This window comes from Eleutherodactylus coqui, chromosome 9, assembly GCF_035609145.1.
Source record: "Eleutherodactylus coqui strain aEleCoq1 chromosome 9, aEleCoq1.hap1, whole genome shotgun sequence".
Lineage (NCBI taxonomy): Eukaryota > Metazoa > Chordata > Amphibia > Anura > Eleutherodactylidae > Eleutherodactylus > Eleutherodactylus coqui.
The window spans coordinates 30,313,422-30,334,711 of NC_089845.1; the positions used below are offsets into that span (position 1 = coordinate 30,313,422).

The 21,290-nt window shown below is 44.8% G+C and overlaps 1 protein-coding gene across 1 annotated transcript in view; it reads right to left on the reverse strand.

Moving 5' to 3' along the window:
* Positions 1-13,470: 13,470 nt before the first annotated feature.
* MARCHF11 (membrane associated ring-CH-type finger 11) overlaps positions 13,471-21,290 on the reverse strand; it is a 58,956-nt gene continuing 51,136 nt past the window's right edge. The window contains exon 4 of the mRNA XM_066578926.1: positions 13,471-13,843. Within this exon, the coding sequence (XP_066435023.1) occupies positions 13,518-13,843 (326 nt within the window). The 3' untranslated portion in view covers positions 13,471-13,517. The remainder of the gene's footprint in view (positions 13,844-21,290) is intronic.

A 21,290-nucleotide genomic window follows, 5' to 3' on the forward strand; every position in this document is an offset into this window, starting at 1 on the left:
CTTGTTCTCTGAAGTCATCACCCGATGCATTCTGCCAATGTCTGCCATACTGCTGTAGGTTATCTGCAAACGCTTCTGGAGCGGGAAGGAAAGTTTTGGTTGCCAATATCTTTTTATATGATAATAGATTTTTTTTCTAGTCCTTTTACATAAAGCGAATTATTATCTATGACTGTTGTGTTAAATGACAAATCACATTTCCAGATCAGCAATAAATGTTCGGTTATTCCATATACCATCAGAGCTGAAGCTTACTTCCTAATCATCAAATGTGCTTTGCTTACCAATATTCATTCAGAGTCTACATTGTGTTATACTGGTCATCCGTAATAGCCGAGCCTCAAGCACACGGCCGGATTACAGATCCAAAATATGGCGCCTACATCCTGCTACAAGCCCGTATTCTACCATCATCCTTCAGGCGAGCACCATCACACGCCGTATGAGAGGTATTGCATCTAATGCGGAACAGGTTGCTTTATGGAGAACCATATGGCCATGTGGACTACTTCAGGTCGGACCGGTGGGGACTACTGTACAGTATCCGCGCCTGCAGCCTGCCCCCCTCTATAGTCCATCTTTGTATATACCGATGAAGCAGAACGAACACACTAGTACTGAATGCAATATTGACAATTATGTAAGTAAAGTTGAAGGACAGAACTTAAATAAGAATGTACATTTTTGAGAGGATACTTGATTCTGGGATTTCTCGGAACCCATTCAGCCGTATTCAGAGACTTCTGCAAGATTGTTCATACTTTTACAAACTTTTGTTCTAAAAACAACAGAACATTTATAGAAACTGAAGCGCACATGTAATCCGAAGTATCTGCGCTCCTGCCAAGCTTCATCCAAATCCAAGTCGTTTTCCAAGCCGCCGATAAACACGATCTAACCTTGAATTCTCTGTGGATCGTGGCTATGTCTACTAGCGCTGCCCTAGACAAAACAGTGTGATAATGCTTACCGGCAAGACGACGGTGTTCATAATAGAAGCCATTCTACGGCCTCGCTGCGAGGGGAGACCCTTATCCCCACGTCTTCCATACAGCTCTATTATGGACACTCGATGTCACAGGATTCTTCCCCATTCTCTGGCTTTCTTCCTCGCACGCCTTTTTACATTAAACAGGGCTTTGCAGAGAAGAATGTGGTCCAGTAGAGCAGCACATGTTCCCCTCCATACCGTCTTATCTGCAGGATGGTTTTCCGTATGCGCCTTTGTTTTGCCAAATGCCACGCTGCAGCTCTTTACCGCAAGTATCGGAAAGCTAAACATTTCAACCACAAATAAAATGCTTTTAGTTTTATTTTCCTCACTTGGTTCACATTCAGCGGGTGGAGAGGGGGGGGGGGAACTTTCTGCTTTTTGTCACATTTCTGGTCTTTTTAATTTTTACAAATGTCTTTGGATGTTGGAAATTATTGAATGATCAGATAAAACATCGCATATAGCAGAACTAAAAATGATCTTATCTATAATATACAGGGGAGGCAGAAATATGGAAACATCCAAGCTGTAGTCTGCTTCTTTCTCATTACAACCCTACACAATGACCATCTGTCTCAGTCACTCTACACACATTTCCCTCCATGCTGGTGTTTGTCGGATGCAGCTTTTCCAGTCTTACTGTATGCGGTCATAATCTTGGATACTGTGCCTCGTGATACAGCAAAAACTTCTGCTACCTTTGTTACAGAGGCGCCCATCATATGGGCCCCAACAACTGCGCAGAGCACTGTCTCGAAGACCATTGACGCTTACTGCCTGTTGGCGGGCGCTGTTGTACACATTGTTGTAGTACACGTTTGGATCCTGGACCATTAGGAGGGATTCAGGTGGGATTTCATTCATTAGCACTGAGCTGCCCTTTTGATATAGTTAAAATGTACTGGTAGTATTGTGAAATATGATTTATAATCTCATGTAACTTAAAGGCATGCATTTTGCACCGTGTTTCCGTATTTTTGTCCACCCCCTGTATATCAGCACTCAATAGAAATACATTGGTGCCTTGGGTTAAGAGTTTAATTTGTTCCATGATGGAGCTCTTAACCCAAAATACTCCGAAGTCAAATCAATTTTCCCCATTGAAATAAATGGAAAAGTCATTAATACGTTCCGGATTGCGAAGCTCTCCCACTGATTTCAATGGGGATGGCGTTGCCCCATTGAAAGCAATAGGATTCAGGCACCCCCACGATGATTTTTGGGCAAGAGCTTAAATATAAGCCCTTCCCTGAAAAATCATTCCTAGCGAGTAAAAAAAATAAATATATACTCACCTGTCTGTCGGGGCTCAGGCGCGTCTAGCCGCCGCTTGTTCTCCCTGCACTGCTCTGAAGCTTTTCAGCAGGCAGGGATTAAAAATGAAGGGAGAACAAGCGGCGGCTAGACACGCCTGACCCTCAGCTGCGGCAGACAGGTGAGTATATATTTTTTACTACAGCTAGGGAAGATTTTCAGGGAAGGGCTTATATTTAAAGCCCTTCCCCGAAAATCACTGCAGGGGTTGCCGGCAGGCCATTGCTTTCAATGGGGCCACCGGCAGCAGCAGCCCTATTGAGAGCAAAGCTTGTAACCCATGTTTTTGCTCTTAAATCAGAGCAAAAATTCTGGAGAGAGCCTGCTCTCAAGTCAAAAAGCTTGTAAGCTGAGGCACTTTTAACCCACGGTATCACTGTATAGTATTATTTTATACCGACTCCTCTACTGGTCCCACAAAGACCCATTAAAGAGATCTGACTTGGCTAAAGTTAATTAGAATGTGAATCTTCAGCTAATAATTCAGATTCTGCTGAAATCTTATCATACTTTTACCTATTACTTCAGATGATGATCCGGCTCCTCGACAAGTGTTCCCGACGACGAGTTACTATTCAAGACTACGTTGGCCGACAGACACAAGTCCAGTCCCATGAATTGATTCCTAAACACAACCCCGTTCCCTATACCAAGTTTCCGACTTTGGTACTGTACTTTATGACTTGAAGAAACACAGCCTCTTGTTGCTTTAGACCCGGCCCCCTATCCCGCTCTCACTAGTTGGGAGGGCTCCTTTGAATGGTTCTTAAAGTGTTTTGCTCAGGACATTTGCTGACTCGCCAGTGTGATGTACTTGCTGGTTTCTTCTTCCTTAGCTTTGCCACCTCCCCGAGTTCCATTATCCCAGGGGCTTAACCATCCGTCTGCCGTTACCTCTGGAGACTCCATAGCGCTCTGATCTCGGTATTCCATCCACTAAGCAGTCATTAAGGGGAAGAACAGAAAATCACTGTGAAGGAGGATGGACCGTGACATGTAATATATTGCTATAGAATACTAATAAAATACGTACACGGGCATACATACTTCCACAACCGTGGAGCACTCCGCTTCTGTGAAGAGGATGTCTCATAAGCAGCGGGACAGTCGGACAGGCTGCTTTGGACGGTGGCAGACCGGCCCCAATGATGTCCACACTTCCTCTATGAACGGCCCGGTTGGGTGAAGTCACAGAGCTTTGATCAGTGGGGATATTCTGAAAAAGATCTTTAGTTCATTACAATCATTTAAAATGCAAACTAGTGTGCGCTGCAGACCGCCATGACATCAACTCCCTCCAGGAGGACCATTAGGAGTTGAAAGTATTGTACTTGCGATCACAACCTTGTAGAAACCGGTCCCGGACCCCAAAATGTTATCCAAAATAAGAAAGGGGGTGGAATTGCTGCTTATAGGGCTCAGATACTCACGTCTTCCTGTCCCAGTGATGTCACCTCTGGCAGCAAAAGGAGGAAAGAGTAGGAATGGGGAGAAGTGAGTTCTGTATGTGGGCACCAAGGAGGTGTAGAATCTTTCTAGTTTTTCTGGGAGCCTCCTGGACATTCCAGGGAAGTTGGCAAGTATAGTTATACTAGAAAAATTCAGAGTGGTTGTTTACAATCTAAGAGGCGGTATAAAGTAGAAAGCCAAATCTAACGAGTGCCAAAAATGTGCCAGATCTATCCGACAGCATGCAACACTGTGATAGACTTGGTTTGTCCCTGGACCGTCCTTGTATCAGACAACCTTACCTTGTTTCAATTTGAATCATTTTTAAATATTGGGTGCCTAAAAGTACCTTTACATGGAACGACTGCCGGGTGCCTCTGTGCCGACAGCCCTCCCAGCGGGCATCACGCCTGAGCTTTTACACAGGAGCAATAGTCTGTCAGATAATGGAGGCGGAGCGGCTGCAGATCGTTCCGTCCGCCTGGCTCCAATCACAGAACACGGTGGTAGTTCAAAGACCGAGCGGCTCCCGTTTACACCGAGCGAGAGTGCTGAAACAGAATGACTAGGGACAACTGGGCAACTTCCCCTCAGTGCCCTACAGGGGGCCGTGCGTATCGGGGGCTGACAGTCCCCCTTAAGTCGCTTGTTTGAGCCCTTATTCGGGTGACTATCATATAAAAGTGTACCTTAAGGCGGCTTCTCACTGGTGAGAGCGACACGAGGCTGTGATTCACGGGCCACTAACGCCCTCGCAATCCTTCCGAAAACCCCTGCAGGGGATTGCGATGTTCTCCCATTGAAAACAATGGGCGATATCGCGAAAACAGGGACCTGCTGCAGTCACATCGCAGGAGTGAAAACATCGCAAATGAGAATGAAACCATTGAAAATCATTGGTTTTATAATCAAGCGTACTCACTCACGGCGCGATTTTCTCATCAGTTTGACGCCGGCCTAAAGGGGTCATCAACGGCCCCCCACGCATTAAAATAAAAAAATCAGCAGTTACTCCCGGCTCTCCCCTTCCCTGTGACATCACTTTACATACATCACGTATACAAACAAGCTGCAGCAGCCAACCACTGCTTGTGATCATGGCTGAGCGCTGCTACTGGCTGCTGCAGCAGTTTTACAGGATGTCACAGATATATTTAAAGGGTTGTCCAGCTGCAAACTAATGAAGGCCTATCACAGAATAGACTATCAGTAGTAGATCAGCAGAGATCTGCCCTCTAGGATCCCCACCAATCAGCTGTTCCATGGGTCAGGGTGCTTGTCTATTGAGGAGATTTCTGCAGGAAGCAGATAGCGCCGTTCTCACTGCACTGGCCAGGCTTGGTATAGAAGTGAATGGGACCTTTGCTACAGTAAGAACGGAGCTGTCTGCTTCCTACAGGAATTAGCTCAGTGCAGGAACGGATGTGCCCAGTGAACAGCTGACCGGTAGGGATCCTGCGCAGCATGCCCCCACTGATCTACTATCTATGGTTTATTCTGCAGAGAAGTCATCAATAGTTTACAACTGGACCACCCCTTTAATTGAGAGAGAAAAAGAGAAAGACGGTCTTTGGTGAGAGAAGTCCTAAAATAAAAATATGTGGAAAGAATCGTATAGAAATTGTATGGGGGAATGTGAAAATAAGTGGAAGACCTTCAGTTTAGGGCAAAAAGAGAGACTGAAGTGTGCATAAAAATGTGAAAAAAAATCATTTAATACGTGGAAAGAGGTAAAATCACAGATTCCTGGGTCTGGGGAAGATTATAAGAATGTCCAGTAAAGACAATGTGTGGAAAGAAGAGAAGGATTATAGTGGGCAGACGGGGGCGCTCTTCCAGCTGCCGGCGGGAGGGCACTTTGTATTCTCATTGCCCTTCTAGTATGACAGATACTGCTGATGCAGGGAAGTCCTTATACATGACATGGGGTGGGGAAGAGGAGCACTTCAGTCGCAGTTACTAGTCTATCATTTCTACAATTTCCAGACAAAGGCAGAACTCCTTCCACGGATAATAACCGGAGTTCTCAGCCGTCTCCAGAAGAGCACAATCTTAGGTCAGGCGAGAGCCGAACAATAAATATGAAAAAGTAACTTCATATATTCCAACAGAACAAAAGAAGACAAAAAAAAATTCCAAGAAGTGATCCGAACTAATTGGAACGCATCGCCATCTACTGGTAGAAGTGGGGAACACAATGATTTTGAACTTGGAAAAAAACGTGTCGGTGTGCAGTTGGCTGGTGCATTACTGATATCAGCTAAAACGTTAAACATTCTATCCACCGCAACAGGATTGAGGTTCAATAGCGATATATACAATAAGACCATGGCAAATAATTACTGTACATTTTAAAGATATCAGAAGTCACCAAGGCCGGGGGGGGGGGGGGGGGGGGGGGTGGGGGCATGCCGTCAGGAAGATGAGACAATGACGTTGCCATTGTGGTCATATGACATGACTTTACAACTTACCTATTGGAGGTAAATGTGGGTCTTCGGTGGCATACTTGGCCTTCTGTCTATGTCTCTCCGCTTGACAAGTGTAGAATATGCTTTCTGAGCTTCCATTGCCCCCTCATGTGCCGTACCATCTGCCAAGGTTTGCACCGAAGCCTCCTCCACCTGCGGATCCCCACCACCCATCCAGAGCTTGGTTGCATCTATCAGCTACATAGACTATGAAAGAAGCGACAGAACGCACGGCAAACTGCCAGATAGAAAGATTTATTCATGGATTTAAGATGGGTTGGAAAACGTGAACCTGGTCTGATGACGTCATCAGTTCTACGCCGGCTCCAACTGGACATTTTTAGCTTACATTGAACGTCTCTCTAAATATGCCATGGCTTTATGATCGGTGGAGGTCCTACCTGTGGGCCCATTACTGACCCAAGAATAGTTCAGGGTTGTGGACTCTTCAGTCGGATCTCTGAAGAGTCACACTGTGCGCATGCACTCTTAGGGGCAGCGCGGGGAGCCTGGCGAGTTTAAAAAGCTACTCCCCATTCCCTCACCTTAGTTAATGGGACTGACGGGTTCCCTTTAAGTACGGGCCACAGTGGAAAAGCATGCGGCCAAGCCGCTCCAAAACCCATGGGCTAGGTGCCGCGGGTTTTGAAGCTGCGCTTTCCCAGCGGAAACCTCACGTTTTTTCGCTGTGGCGAAACCTTGAGATTTCCGGCGGGATTCCGCCCTGTGTGAATCCAGCCTTAATATTCTCCCTGAGCATACGGCATTTGTTAGTTACAATATATATTCTCCATGTGTACAGAATAATTACTAAATGTAACACCCAGAAGATACAGGGTTAATAAAGCCTGGACTATTCAGAGGGGCCTTGGCAAAAGTGCAGAACGAAGGAATATAAACCTACGGAGAACTTGTGGATGATGATTTCATCATTTCAGAACTCTCCTATTATCTATGGAATCTATGCTAATTGCTCATGAAATGTACTTACTCCGGGTTAAGTACCGCATTCTTGTGGAATTGATCAGCATCGTCTCGGTTATAATTGAACTTCACAGCTTGAACATATGAGCTTCCAAGAAATGTCGTAAAGATGTGAAACAGTCATCATGAAACATGATTTTATCCTTACAGAAAGACTTTTTTCCTAAACCCCTAAAGCAGCTGAGCTGAAACAGCCGCTGTGTGATCAGCAGATAGGCGAGGAAGAGCGAGGAGCTGCAGAAACACCACAAGTAGCAGCAGCGTCACAAGGCAAACGAATGCAAAGAGACACATAGACATCATAGAGGAGGATCAAGGAGAAGGATCGCGGAGGAGAATCAGGGAGGAGGATCAAGGAGAAGGATCGTAGAGGAGAAGGAACGTGGAGGAGGATCATGGAAGAGGATCAAGGAGGAGGATCGCGGAGGAGGATCAGGGAGGAGGATCGCGGAAGAGGATCGCAGAGGAGGATCGCGGAAGAGGATCATGCAGGAGGATCTACTCAGGACTCTTCTATGATCCAGAAGCAAGAGCAGCGATGCATTACTGGTTTCTTCTTACTATAAAGGTTTAGAAACAATACATCACACAATAACATTACTTGCACAGAAATATTCCTCTTACTGGAATACACTTAACAGGCCACACTCCCACAGCCGTCTCTGGGGTCAGTCATTGCCATATTGACAGTGGGGATACCATAAACATTATTACACCGCATGTGGGTAGAGCGCACACCCAGCCGGACAATTCAGCATAATGTACTTTGGTATCGCTTTAAGCTGTATATAAGTGCCGGGTCTACAGACCAAAATGCATTGCTCTCTGAAATTGCTAGACCTCCATTTAAACTCCTTACTATGGATCCCCTGTGCCAGTTCTTGAGTCTCCCCCTCATGTGCTCTCTTTGTTCTATTGTCTGTCTGCTGGTTTCTGACCCGGCTTACTTAATTACTCTTCTAGAGTTCCTCTCTTGCAGATTCCTGGCTTTGACCTCAGCTTACCTGACTACCCCTTCGCCAGCCATCCAAGTTCCTGCAGTCATCCTGGTATCTGACCTTGCGGTCCTTGAGTCTGTCTGTGATTGCGCACTCTTGAATTCTTCGAATTGACCTTGGCACGTTGCAATTCTGTTGCCCGTTTGCCCCACCACTCAGTGACTAATCTCATGACGCACCTTGGGGGGTTTGTAGCAGAAAAGGCTGTGTCCCTCAAGAAGAACTAAGAGATTGAAAACCCGCGGCCCCTCGGTGTTCCGAGCCAGAGTAGCTTGCAGCAAGCGCCTGGTTGTGGACGTACATTTGCTAAACCGGGCATTTTCCTGATAATAACATGACAGAAATGTTACATTTAGCAATTGATGTGAAGAAGCTCATCATCTCCTCGGCAGCATCAATATAAAGTGAATGCAGGAAAAGATCAATGCTAAGCAATCATGCCACAGGACAAATTACAGTTATTGATGGCACAATCAGGAATTGTAAATGTCGCACATAGTGACATTTCCAGTAGCTCTGCAATTTAGCCCATGGCTTTCGTGAGCCGTTGCTAGGCAAAAATGATGTTCCCCCTCAGCTGCAAATTATCGTCCTGATGGAAATTACCATTTATGGTTGGGCAGCGAATTCTCAAATCATCAGGGCTATTGAAATATCATTGCATGTAAACAGGCCTTTAGAAGTGCCAGCTAACTGCCCAACTTGAAGAACTTTCCATGACTCTTTAAGAATCCCACAACTTTGGAGCTGCGCCCCAACCCCCAATCACAAGGGCCAGGTCACTGCATATAGGAATGACAATTTCCTAATTCCCATAAGAGATAGTCCCCTGTACTTACGGCCACATTGCAAACCGCAGAAAGTCCAAGGCATCCTAGTAACTAATATACATTGTCCTTCAATGCATGAGGACCCCGATCGCACTTCACATTAGTTGGTGGTACAATTGGACGAGGTCTTCTGGTTGCTCGGTTTTCTTCGAATACAATTAATAACTACAGCTGCTAGCAGAAGCGCCTCCACCACTACCCCGTCATAGACATGGAGAAGGATGGAAGCCAACGTCTAAGGGATGACAGAAGTGAGATGTCCCTGGGGCCTGTCATTCTACCCATGCTCTGTGCTGGGCGCTGTAGTCCCATGATTTCTGTACAGAACAAGAGCTCCATGTTTGTCAGAAGACAGGAGCTGCCGTAGGACGAGGCATGTTACTGCACATGATAACATGTCGGATGTAGCTGCTATCTGGATACACTTGGCACCTGCCATGACTTACTTTACATCTGTAACACCAGTATTGATAACAAGACGTGACACTTTAGGCTCAGTTTTGTGTTTGCTTCTACAAGTACTACTCAGTTTCCCGGAAAATAAGACCTATCCCAAAAATAAGCCCTAGTTATACTTCATAGAAAAAATAAGAAGAATACATTACCTAGCAGGCTCGGTCCAGGTCCCTCCTGCTGCTCTATAGAGATTCCCGCAGTCCTCAGCCGCTCGTACAACATCACTTCCTGGTTACAGGATTCATAAATCCCACCTCCTGGAAGCGATGGCTGTGATTGGTTCTTCAACCACTGCTCAGCCAATCAATGCAGTGCTGGATGAACCAATCACAGCCTTCACTTCCTAGAGATGGGATTTAGGAGTCCCATAACCAGGAAGTGATGTTGTATGATCGGCCGAAGACTGTAGGAAGCACGTAGACGCTGTGGAGAGCAGCGGCAGGGACCTGGACCGAGTCTGCTAGGTAAGTATAATAAGACATCCCCCGAAAAGAGGACCTAGTGCCTCTTTTGGTGCAAAAATTAATATAAGACAGTGTCTTATTTTTGGGGAAACACGGTAGATGTGGCACACTGAAACATAGTTTGCCAGTTTTCAGCCGATGAGAAGATACTGGAGGTAACCAATAGTGAAGCTCCGAGGGCATCTCGCTACTGAAGCGGTGCGCCATTTTGGTAAAATTTGGTCATATACTTGACTAGTATTTTTAATTAATAAAAAAAAAAGTCCCAGGCATTTAAAAAAGGAGTTCTCCAGTTTAAAAAAAATGTAATCACATTTGTATATCATTAATTTGTTAACCCATCTGATGAAGGGGCCTCTGTGCTCCAAAAGCTTGGAAACAAATTCTGTGGTTGGCCAATAAAAAGTATCACCTATTGGAGAGTAGCTACCCTATGAGTCAATATCTGGTCTAAACAGGCCCTACAACATGACTAGGGATGTAAGATAGACCGGAACACCCATGTATATACAGTTTGGTCATTCTTCTGATTGGTGAGAGGTCATCTATGTGAATCGGGGGTGGTGGTGGGGGGGGGGTGTCATGTTTCTACTTGTGGAGAGCGCCATAAGGGTATGAAAGTCTTACACGACATGTAATGCTCCTTAAATGAAAGCTATAAAACTGAATGATGGAATAATGCCTCCCCTAATACCTCCATCACTCATTTAGGGTGGACACCCACTGGCGTTTTTTTTCTCCACTGCGCTGCGAGAGTAAAGTCAAAGTCTTGCAGCGCAGTGCAAGAAAAAAAATGGCATCACGCCAGGATATCAGCAGTCTTTTCAATGGGGCCCATCGGCAGCAGCGCTAGCCCCATTGAAAAGAGATTGAGAATGCCGGGGACTTCTGCCACAGCTGTCACAGCTGTGGCAGAAGTCCGCTTGAAAGCAATGGTTTCTGCCAAGCCCCGCAGTAAGATTATCGGGGGAAGGGCTTGAAATATAAGCCCTTCCCCAATAATCAGCAAAAAGTGTAAAAAAAAAAATTACTCACCTTTCCGGCGCTCAGATGCGTCCTCCGGCTGGCTCCCCGGCACTGCTATTAAGCTCTGCAGATTGACCATAATGTATGTAAATAAGAAAAAAAATGTTTTTCCAAACATCGGATGGGAAAAAAATATTCTGAACAAGAATATTTCATATAACTGGATATTAGTGGATCCCAACGGTTACCATAAGAGAGGCCCTAAAAAACAATTCCTCTTCCTGAGGAGCCACAACTACCTGGCACACAATGAGCCCTATTGCATGGCCAACACACAAGCACTTCCAACAGCCCATCTTCCACTGCTCTATAACACCATGGGCACGAGACCGTACTGCGCGCTCTTGGAGAGGGGTCGCCTTCAATTCCAATTCTATAAAGCCTTACTCTGAATGCAGAGAGACCTAGAAGCATACAGCAGGAGGTAACAGTGTGCCTGGGGGTAATGGGTTAATCATATACCAGTCTAGAATCTTACAAATCCCCGATAAGGAGCCACGGTCATTAAGAATCATTTTCAGTGGAAAAAAGAAGAACAAGAAGTCTTGGAAGTGCTGCTTCTCTTTTAGCCCTGGGGAATTCTACTTCTATATCATCGTTTACCAGGCACCAATACATGGGAGGCTGGAGAGCTTCACTAGGCCCAGGTAGCCATGGCCAACCGTCAGCAACCGGCAACTGTCTTACACAAAGGAAGGTGAGGTCCGATGATGTGATGGAGGCAAATCTCTCTCTAATTACTTAGATAAGTGATCCGCATGGACCACGGCATCTATGTGGTTAAACAGCCATGATCATGGACCACGGCATCTATGTGGTTAAACAGCCATGATCATGGACCACGGCATCTATGTGGTTAAACAGCCATGATCATGGACCACGGCATCTATGTGGTTAAACAGCCATGATCATGGACCACGGCATCTATGTGGTTAAACAGCCATGATCACAGATATCTCCTATCATGAACATTGCAGACACGTCAGCTTTCTAGCATAGTAGGCACCGCTGGGTGTGGGGTGGGATAGTCATGTGGGCAAAATACTTTGTGGGCATACTTCATAAAAGGTGTTCACATCAGACCTCTACATAGATAGGTGTCAACTGCTAAAAAAGAAACCGTGCCATTACTCCATCCTTCCTTCTAGATCCCTAGTAAATAAACTAAGCTAGACAACAGTGGTCACATCACTGAATGATGTACTCAGGGATCCTTCAGGAATCATCTACTACTCACTGTGCAGTATGGTCCTTGACGTCTTCAATCTAATTACAAATGATACATGTTAAACCTATAGCCTGATCCATTAGACTACTCATATCTGCATTTGGTTTCCAGTCGAACATTGCTGGATAGACCCCAATGACTATAATGAGTTCCATCCGGCATCCATTCTGCCTCTTCGAGTCTTCCTGGAGGAAATAGAACATTATGTTACACAATCTCATGGGATTTCTGGGCTGATTTAGGTCAGAAGCCTTAAATAGAGCCTCCAATGTAGATGTGAATAGAGCCTTAGGTATCTATGATGGACAGTGTCAACCTAAGGCTAGCTTCACATGGCCGAGCGCGATATGGGGCCGTGAAAGTCGGCCCTATATAGCGCTTGGGCGATACCCCCGCGGATGCAAGGTGTTTTGGGGTCAAACACGCCTCTCATCACTCCAATACAGCTACGACCCTCTGGCGGGGCTTTCAGCCGCGGTGGAGGACCGGCAAATGTTTCCCATAGCTTTCAATGTGAAACCTTGCATCGCACACGTGCAATGTGTTTTCCAACCCCATTTGGCGATGTGTTCCGAGGGAACGCTCAAAGATAGGACATGCCACTCGTGTATATGACCCCATTCAAAAGAACGGGGTTCGTATTCATGTGAGATACGTGCGTCTCACATGACACAAATCTCGCCCGATTTTCACAGCTGCCTTAGGAAGTTATATAAACTCTTACCACAGCCGCCCCGCTATCCAGGCTTCAACTCACTTCTGCATAATCACACATCGTGTTGGTCTGACAACTTGCGTTCTTAGTAAGAGCATACATGACATTTCTGGTGCGGAGGCAGATCCTGTAGCTTCTCTTGAGAAGTCCCGGCTAGTTAGATTTGGCTCCTAATAATGTAATTAGACTGTGATGTCCATTCCAGCTGTTGTTCTCTCTCCATCCCCACATGAATACAGTACGTGAGCTCATCACAACAGAGAGGCTTATGGGTGACATTACTATATAGCCCTGTGTAAAATTAAGAGGAAAGTAGAAATACTTAATGGTAACAAAAATACTATAATTAATCCATCGTACTCCAATCACATTGTATAAAAGCATACAAATGGCCAAATACTGCAAAAAGAGCTTTCTGAAAATTGGATCTTTAATATAATAGTTTCTATAAAAAGAATTAAGTTAGAAAATGTTTAATATATATATATAATTTTTTTTTCTTTTTAATACTGTAAAAGTGCTTTGGGTTCATTGCACTAACATTCAAAAACACTGTCCACGGCTAAAGGAATGTTTGCGGTTGAGTCCTCACACGGAGGTGACCCTCATCACCACCTCCCCGGACGTGCTGTCTTCTATGGAGTCTTCGGGAGGAGTTCTTATTCTGTTGAACAGATGTAGTAACACGTAGCCACACTGCAGCCTGGGGGAGCTTAAACGTGTAGGGTGAACCAAGGTCCTGGGTCGGAATGCAGCCAACGGTAGCCACAATGTCCTACTGGTTGAAGGCACGGCACGGCTGCTTTCTTCTATGTCCGTTGCTTTGTCATAGTTTAACACATCCCAATGCAAGTTCACGGCTCTCCATCTTCTGAAGACCTTATAAACCGCTGCTCCTTCGTGGATAATTAGACCTAGGTTCACACAACATTCACGGATTAATAACTGTGGAAGATACATTTAAAAATCAATAAAGGAGTACGGGTGGTTTCACATCTGCATCGGATCCTCCGGTGGGAGGTTCCCCCACAGATGCGGCTGCGCTTTTTTTTTCCAACCCAAAACCAGGCAGCTGGGCGGAAAGTGGCCAGACTGTTCGGTTCCGTCTACAGATGGTACCATTTAGCAGCAGGGATTCCCCTTCCTGCTTCCCAAACAGAGCAGGATAGGGGAATCCCCAGTGCAGATGTGAAACCACCCTCATTACAGCGACTGAAAGGCTTATCAGAAGAATCATAATATGCAGCTTGGCAGACAGAACAATACATAAATCACTACATAAAAAACAAAGGGCTGTTTTCAGATAAACAACTAATGGCCGTTTATAGCTTTTCAGAATGATCGGATTAGTATTATAGTTGTCTGGTTATAAGTTACTAGAGGGGATCCTCAGGACCGTCATTTATCAACCAGATAAAAAAAGTATCTTCCACCAGAGTTGCCAACTGTCTTTAAAAACTCCCCTATTTTTACAGATTGTCCAGGAATAGAGATGAGCGAGCGTACTCGTTAAGGCAAACTACTCGAGCGAGTAGTGCCTTATGCGAGTACCTGCCCGCTCGTCTCTAAAGACTTGGGTGTCGGCGGGGAGGAACGGAGGGGAGATCTCTCTCTCTCACTCTCTCCTCCCCGCTTCCCCCTGCTCACTCCCGCAACTCACCGCTCTCTCCCGCCGGCACCCGAATCTTTTGAGACAAGCGGGCAGGTACTCGCATAAGGCACTATTCGCTCGAGTAGTTTGCCTTAGCGAGTACGCTCGCTCATCTCTATCCAGGAATTTACTATGTCCATGAAACAAAAAAAAGCCTGTGATGCATGCAGTTTATTAGGATATTTATTGTAATTTTACTGCTCACATTAAAGGTTAGTAATGAGTAATGTTACTCACCGTGATTGGCTGGGCGATAAAAATCGGGCCAATTTTTTGCAAAAATTGGCAGAAAAGAGTTTTGCCAATAAGAGTCAGAGAAAGGGGTAAGGGGTGTGTGTGTTCTTCTTCTGTGAATGCGGCTTAGTTCGTGGCACTCTTGCCTTTCGGTGCTGGGGTCCCAAGATCAAATGCCATCATGGATAACAACTGCATGGACTTTGAAAAACTCCACCAAGTTGCTGCCTTTGGTTAGATTTGAACTTACAACTCCAGTACTGCAAAGCAGCAGTGCTAACCACTGAGCCACCACACTTGTCTGTTGAAATCAATGGGAGTCGGAATCAGCTGTCCCGATTCACAAATATTTTTTGAAAATCAGATTGAGAAAATTGAAAAAAAAAAAAAAAATTGTTCCCCACTAGTAATGATTTTGTATCAGTGTCTGACCTATAGACATGTATTACTGAATCGTCATCATTCATTACAGTAATACATATGATGCTGAATGAGTCTTTTGGCAATGTAGCCTCTCAGCTGATAATACTGGTCCCTGCTGGCCTTGTATGTGAGGTAGTTACATGATAACTTTGCACCCTAATTCATCCTTATTCTAAACTTCTGCAGAGCTTCATTATAATCCTAACTCTGGTGGTTCCTGGCAGCCTTGCTTGGATGTCGTGTTGGAACAGCCAGCACAGGCTGTAGCTGCACTATAGATCTCCGGAAGGCAAGGTAGGTAAGTGAAGCTTTGGAGGTCTGTAAGAGCCCAGATACCCGAGTCAACGGAGCAAAATACCACTAACCACCATATACGGGTCAGGTAAACTTCTCAATATAAACCTATAGCAGAAGGAGGAGGGGCTAAAAATGTAACATAACATTTATTAAACATCTCCAAAACTGCATCAGCTTAAAAAATAATCAAGTCTTAATCAAAGTATACCGGTCAGAGGCGGATAGAAATAAATAGAACGGTGTAAGAGACTCAGATGGGGAGTTTACCAAAAGGAATGGTGCTCCTTCTAGAAACAGAGACAGAGGCCATGGAGATTTCAGCTGCCATCTGAACTTATTACTCCCTGCATTTGGCCACCTGTTGTAGCCCTAAACCAAGGCCATAGAGTAACCACCCCGAGAAGGGCAACCACATCAAGATACTGCCCCTCAAGATGGCTAAATGCACCCGGTAACAGCCCTGTCTTACATGTGTCATTCCTTTGTAGCAGAGGACATTCCATGTTACTAAGAACTTCATTCCCACAATGCCTGGCTGAGGCACGGACTATTATCACACAAAGAAACTAGAATTACATTTCACATTCAAGCCATTTGGTACCACCGTGTTCAGGCGAAAAATCTGTGGTTTGTGTGAAAATATTCTGATTAAGCTTTGAATTTTATGCTGATGCAGTTACAGAGATACCCGGTGGGCCTGGCCGTAGTCGTCTGACTTTAATTTACAGTTTCTACGTTTGCTATTAACGTCTTGTTATAAATGTAAACACTATCAAGTGATACTAATGTGTCCCAGGATGAAAAGACCGCACTGCTGATCACACAGTTACAATCAAATCATCAACCCCCAATATAAATTAGGTTTATGTTCAAAGCCACATAAATAAGACAGAAGTTTTGAGTTTCTGTTGAGCAATGAAACAAAAAAGTGTAGCTTTTCAGGTCTACGGATCAGTGATATGTCTGGGGGGAGGGGGGGGGGGGGGAATGAAGCATACGCTGAGAAGAACATCCTACTTCCGATTCCGCTGCCTTCATGTGGAGGCGCACTTCATTTGGTTTGGACTGACCGCGCCAACATCCCCGATGCATAGCCGTCATCCTACTTCCAATTCCGCTGCCTTCATGTGGAGGCGCACTTCATTTGGTTTGGACTGACCGCGCCGACATCCCCGATGCATAGCCGTCATCCTACTTCCAATTCCGCTGCCTTCATGTGGAGGCGCACTTCATTGGGTTTGGACTCACCGCGCCGACATCCCCGATGCATAGCAGTCATCCTACTTCTGGTTCCGCTGCCTTCATGTGGAGGCGCACTTCATTGGGTTTGGACTGACCTCGCCGACATCCCCGATGCATAGTCGTCATTTTTCACCACCGCTCTCCCTGCACTGCCGCAATCATCTCAGCGCATAACGAGAGGGTTAACCTGCTCTGACCACCCAGCTTTCCCGTTTGCTCCGCTCTGTGGGCTACTATACCATCACACCTCTTAGCCTGCACACATGATCCCAGCAACAGATAAAGGATAGTGGAAATAGCCACCTACCTGCTTGTATCTTCCTGGCGTGGCTGGTGCATTCACTATAATTAATTGAGGAGGAGCTCTATCCCTACGTGCCATAGTAAAAGGGGTTGTCCGAGTTAAAGAAATCCTTGTCAACGGGTCTCCAAGTATTAAAAGTAAAAGTTACTCATCTCGCCCCACTCCCCTGTTCACTCCCTTCTTCTGTGATATTTTTTTAAACAAGCTGCAACAGCCAACTCAATGCTCCAGGGATCATGGCTGAGCACAAGTCATTGGCCGCTATAGCATGTTTACGGGACATTACTACTAGCTGTAAACAGACAGCAAAGACTGGAGCCGGCGGTGGGGGGGGGGGGGGGGGAACACACGGGGGAACCATGAATGATAAAGTGTCATACAAGTAAACAAAAGAAAAACGAGCTTCTTCAGAACCAAGATCTGTAAGAGGTCCAAAGGATACCTCTATGTTCAACATGCGAGAGTTTAGAGATCTCGAATATATATCCCTCAGTACTTTGACAGATGAGGATAGATCCAGTTTGAATGTTCCTTACAGAAATATAGGAAACTAAATTGCCCCTCAAATCAAATAAAGCCCCGGGACCTGATGGTTTACAGAGGAGGTTCTCAAAGAAAACCAATGAAAGATCAGGCGTCTCTTCTGGAAGAGGTTTTTAATGGCTATATGCCAGGTGTACCCATCGCTGATGCTGTTAATACCGCATATAGTTACACCACTACCCAAGCTGGGCAAAGATCCCACTCAAGCATCGGCCGACATTGAATCAATACTGACCATAACACCACCACAAATGATGGCAGACCGATTAGCCAATCTTCTCCCACTATTAATTACACCTATTTTGTTAAGGGACGTCCAGCAGTGACCAATATCCGTAAAATATTGGCCACCTTTTACAAAGTCATTGAACTTTTGGTTCGTAATTTGGAAGGTGACAGAGAAATAGAAGACGTTACAATACGCAACGCGGTGATAAACCGGTGGTTTTGCTGACGATATACTCACTGCTTTAGCTCATTCACAGAGGGGTATTGCTAAGGTTATTTCCCTCCTTGCATCTTTTGGAGCACCGGTCAGAATTTAAGGATAACCCTTCTAAAATTGAACTGTTGGTCATTTCTCACAGGGTACAGCTAGGTAGTATGAATATCTGTGACATAAGATGTTTGGGTCTACATAAACCAAGGAAAACCCTCAAGTCCAGATATATCAACCAAACTATTTTCCACTTATACTTAAAGTTACAGGGGGAAGTGCATAGGTGGGACAATAGTTCTTTATCGTTTTTAGGAAGAGCTCACCTGATAAAGAGGCTTAGTTTTTCTAAACTACTCTTCCCACTTCAAACTATTCCCTTGTTATTGAGACATGCCCAGCTTCAACTACAGGCAGCCTTCATATGGGCAAACAAACATCCGAGAGGATCGCTGCAAAAACTAATCTTACCAAAAGACAGGGGTGGAGTCAACTTTGGGATATATGTTACAACTTAGGAAGTTTATTTTTTTTATTTAATTTTTTTTTTTTCAAATTACATTTTAGAGTCCAATCTCATGCACCCGCGGAGCCTAAATAGGTGATTACACACACATTTTGCATCACTAAGGACACAATAGCGACTTGGAAAGAGGCGATAAGACTACATGGCCTATTCTTTTTATATTCGAAACATCTAGGCCTATGAGGGCATCTGGAGCTTCAAGAAGGCAAGGATAAGAAACCATTTAGTTTTTGGAGGGAGAAAGGAATTCAATATATAAAACATTTGTTCTATTCACCAGACACTTGTACTTGCCATTTTCAGAAGTGCAAATCCCCTATGGCCCAACACCATCATATCCATGAACATTATACTATTAACCCTTTGCAATCCAATTTTGGATTCAGGGTTTCCTAGGGGGTTTTCTCTTTCTGCCATTATACAATGGCGCCATCTGCTAGCTAGAGCCAGTACTGCGGTATGTGACATGCTGGAGAGGCTCCCAACAACAGAGCGGCCAGTAATCTACAGTAAGAATACCCTGCCGGACATCTTTCAACATCGGAGCTGCACAGCCTTCAATCAGAATGTCTTTAGACGTCACACAGTGGATTGGAAAGGGTTAAGATTAATTGTTCTCTTTCTTAAAAAAATGAGGAGAGCAGAAGTTAGAGCAGGGGTCCCCAACTCCAGTCCTCAGGACTCCCCAACAGGTCATGTTTTCAGGATATCCTATAGTATGAACACCTGTGGCAATGTTTGAGGACTGACAATAATGACATCACCTGTGCAATACTGAGGAAATCCTGAAAACATGACCTGTTGGGGGAACCCTGAGGACTGGAGTTGGGGAACACCGAGTTAGAGGACCCAGAAACTCATAACCGGCTGGACACTAGTTAGGAAATAACTGTTATAAATGAGAAATGGCAGGAATTGTATTTCGTACTGATGCATGGAGCAATATTTGGATTTAATATACCAGATTGATTATTATTTGCTGCCCTAAATGTAACCAACCAAAGAAAAATGTGTTCCATAACTTTTGGCTGTGCCCCGGTAATAAATAATTTTGAGAAGAAGTCTATTAGCCATGGCTTGGGAGGTCTCTCCACCATTATCCCCACAGATTAACTATTCCATTATATTCCAGACGACATGAAGGTACCCACCATGGCCCATATTATCTTATTAGTCGCCCAGCACTGTTTATCACACCGGATCCGACTACAGATTCCATCCTTGTTAGAGGTTATCCTTTTTTCTGCATATGGAAAAGTAAGCGCCACAACAAGAGGCACTGTCGCAATGTGCAAAAATTTTTTAAGTGGCGGAAAAATGTTGTAGACGAATTTCTGCCTGTATCGGGACTCCAGGAATTTGTGCCATTTGCTGGATACTGCTTAGTATCCAAGTTTTAAGAAAAGTGGGCTCTTTGGGGAAACTAAAGCTAGATTGCTATGATAGTTTTCATTTTACTTTACTTCATTAGTTATACTCCTGTTTGCGGTCCACGAGACAGTGGGGGACGGGGGGATATTTTCTTTTTGCTGAACTGCATTTTCTCTTTTTCCATGTTGGAGGATCGACCCCGTTATGCAGGAAGGCTCTTTTTCCTATGTTGCAATGGTTTGGTAATAATACATTTTGATAGCCTCTGTACAGATTTCTACAACTCGTACTCTTTGTACTGCCGGGTCTGTATATTGTAATTTGTATTTTGAAAAGCAAATAAGATTTAAAATAATAATGTGGAGCATGATTGTGAACACCCCTGACACTGGAATCAGCGGGTGGGGGACAAAATGGATTCTATCAAGTATCAAGAAATCCTAGGAGAACATAATCATGCCTTCTGGGAGGAAGCTGAAGTTTGGGCATCATTGGACCTTCCAATAGCACAATGGTCCCCTCAAAAGCCACCAAGTCATGGTTTCAGAAGAAATCCTGCAAGATTCTTGAATGGCGGTCCCAGTCACCTGACTTGTACCCCACAAGAAATCTTTGGAGGGGACTGAAGAAATGGATTGCAGAATGCAAAACGTAAGAATATTAGTGAACTAGAGGTCGTTGTCCATAAGGAATAAGCCCAGATTCCTCCGTAGCGCTGTCAGAAGTGGGTATCAGGCTATGCATCATGCTCTGTTACAAAGGGGTTGACTAATTTTAAGACTGCAACAGTCATTAAAAGTGGCATGTTGCAGTGAATTTGGAGATACCACTTGTTATATTAGTTGTGTTGAGCCATTTAAAATAATTCTTGTTATTGCAAACAATGGAAAGCTTATAAATTTGGCAAATAAATCTAATTTGCAATGAGGGTTAAATCATTTTTATTGCAATGTACACACTGTATGAAATGCAAGTGAGACTCACATATTTATGGAGTCAGGGGTGTAACTATAGGGGATGCGGGTGCACCCGCGCCCAGGAGCCTTAGGGGGCCCATAAGGCCTCTCTTCTCCATATAGGGAGCCCAGTACTATGAATAAAGCATTATAGTTGGGGCCCCTGTTACAGGTTTTGCATTGGGGCCCAGAAGCTTCAAGTTACGCCTCTGTATGTAGTAATATGAGTTTTACCATCTTGCCCCAAGTTTATCACAAGGCTGTGCCGTTAGACACAAAAATAAGCTTCCCTTTGTCTATAATGCACATCCCCTTGGCCCACTAATAATAATGGCAATGTAGCACAGCTGGCCCAAAAACCTGCAAATTATGTCCAGC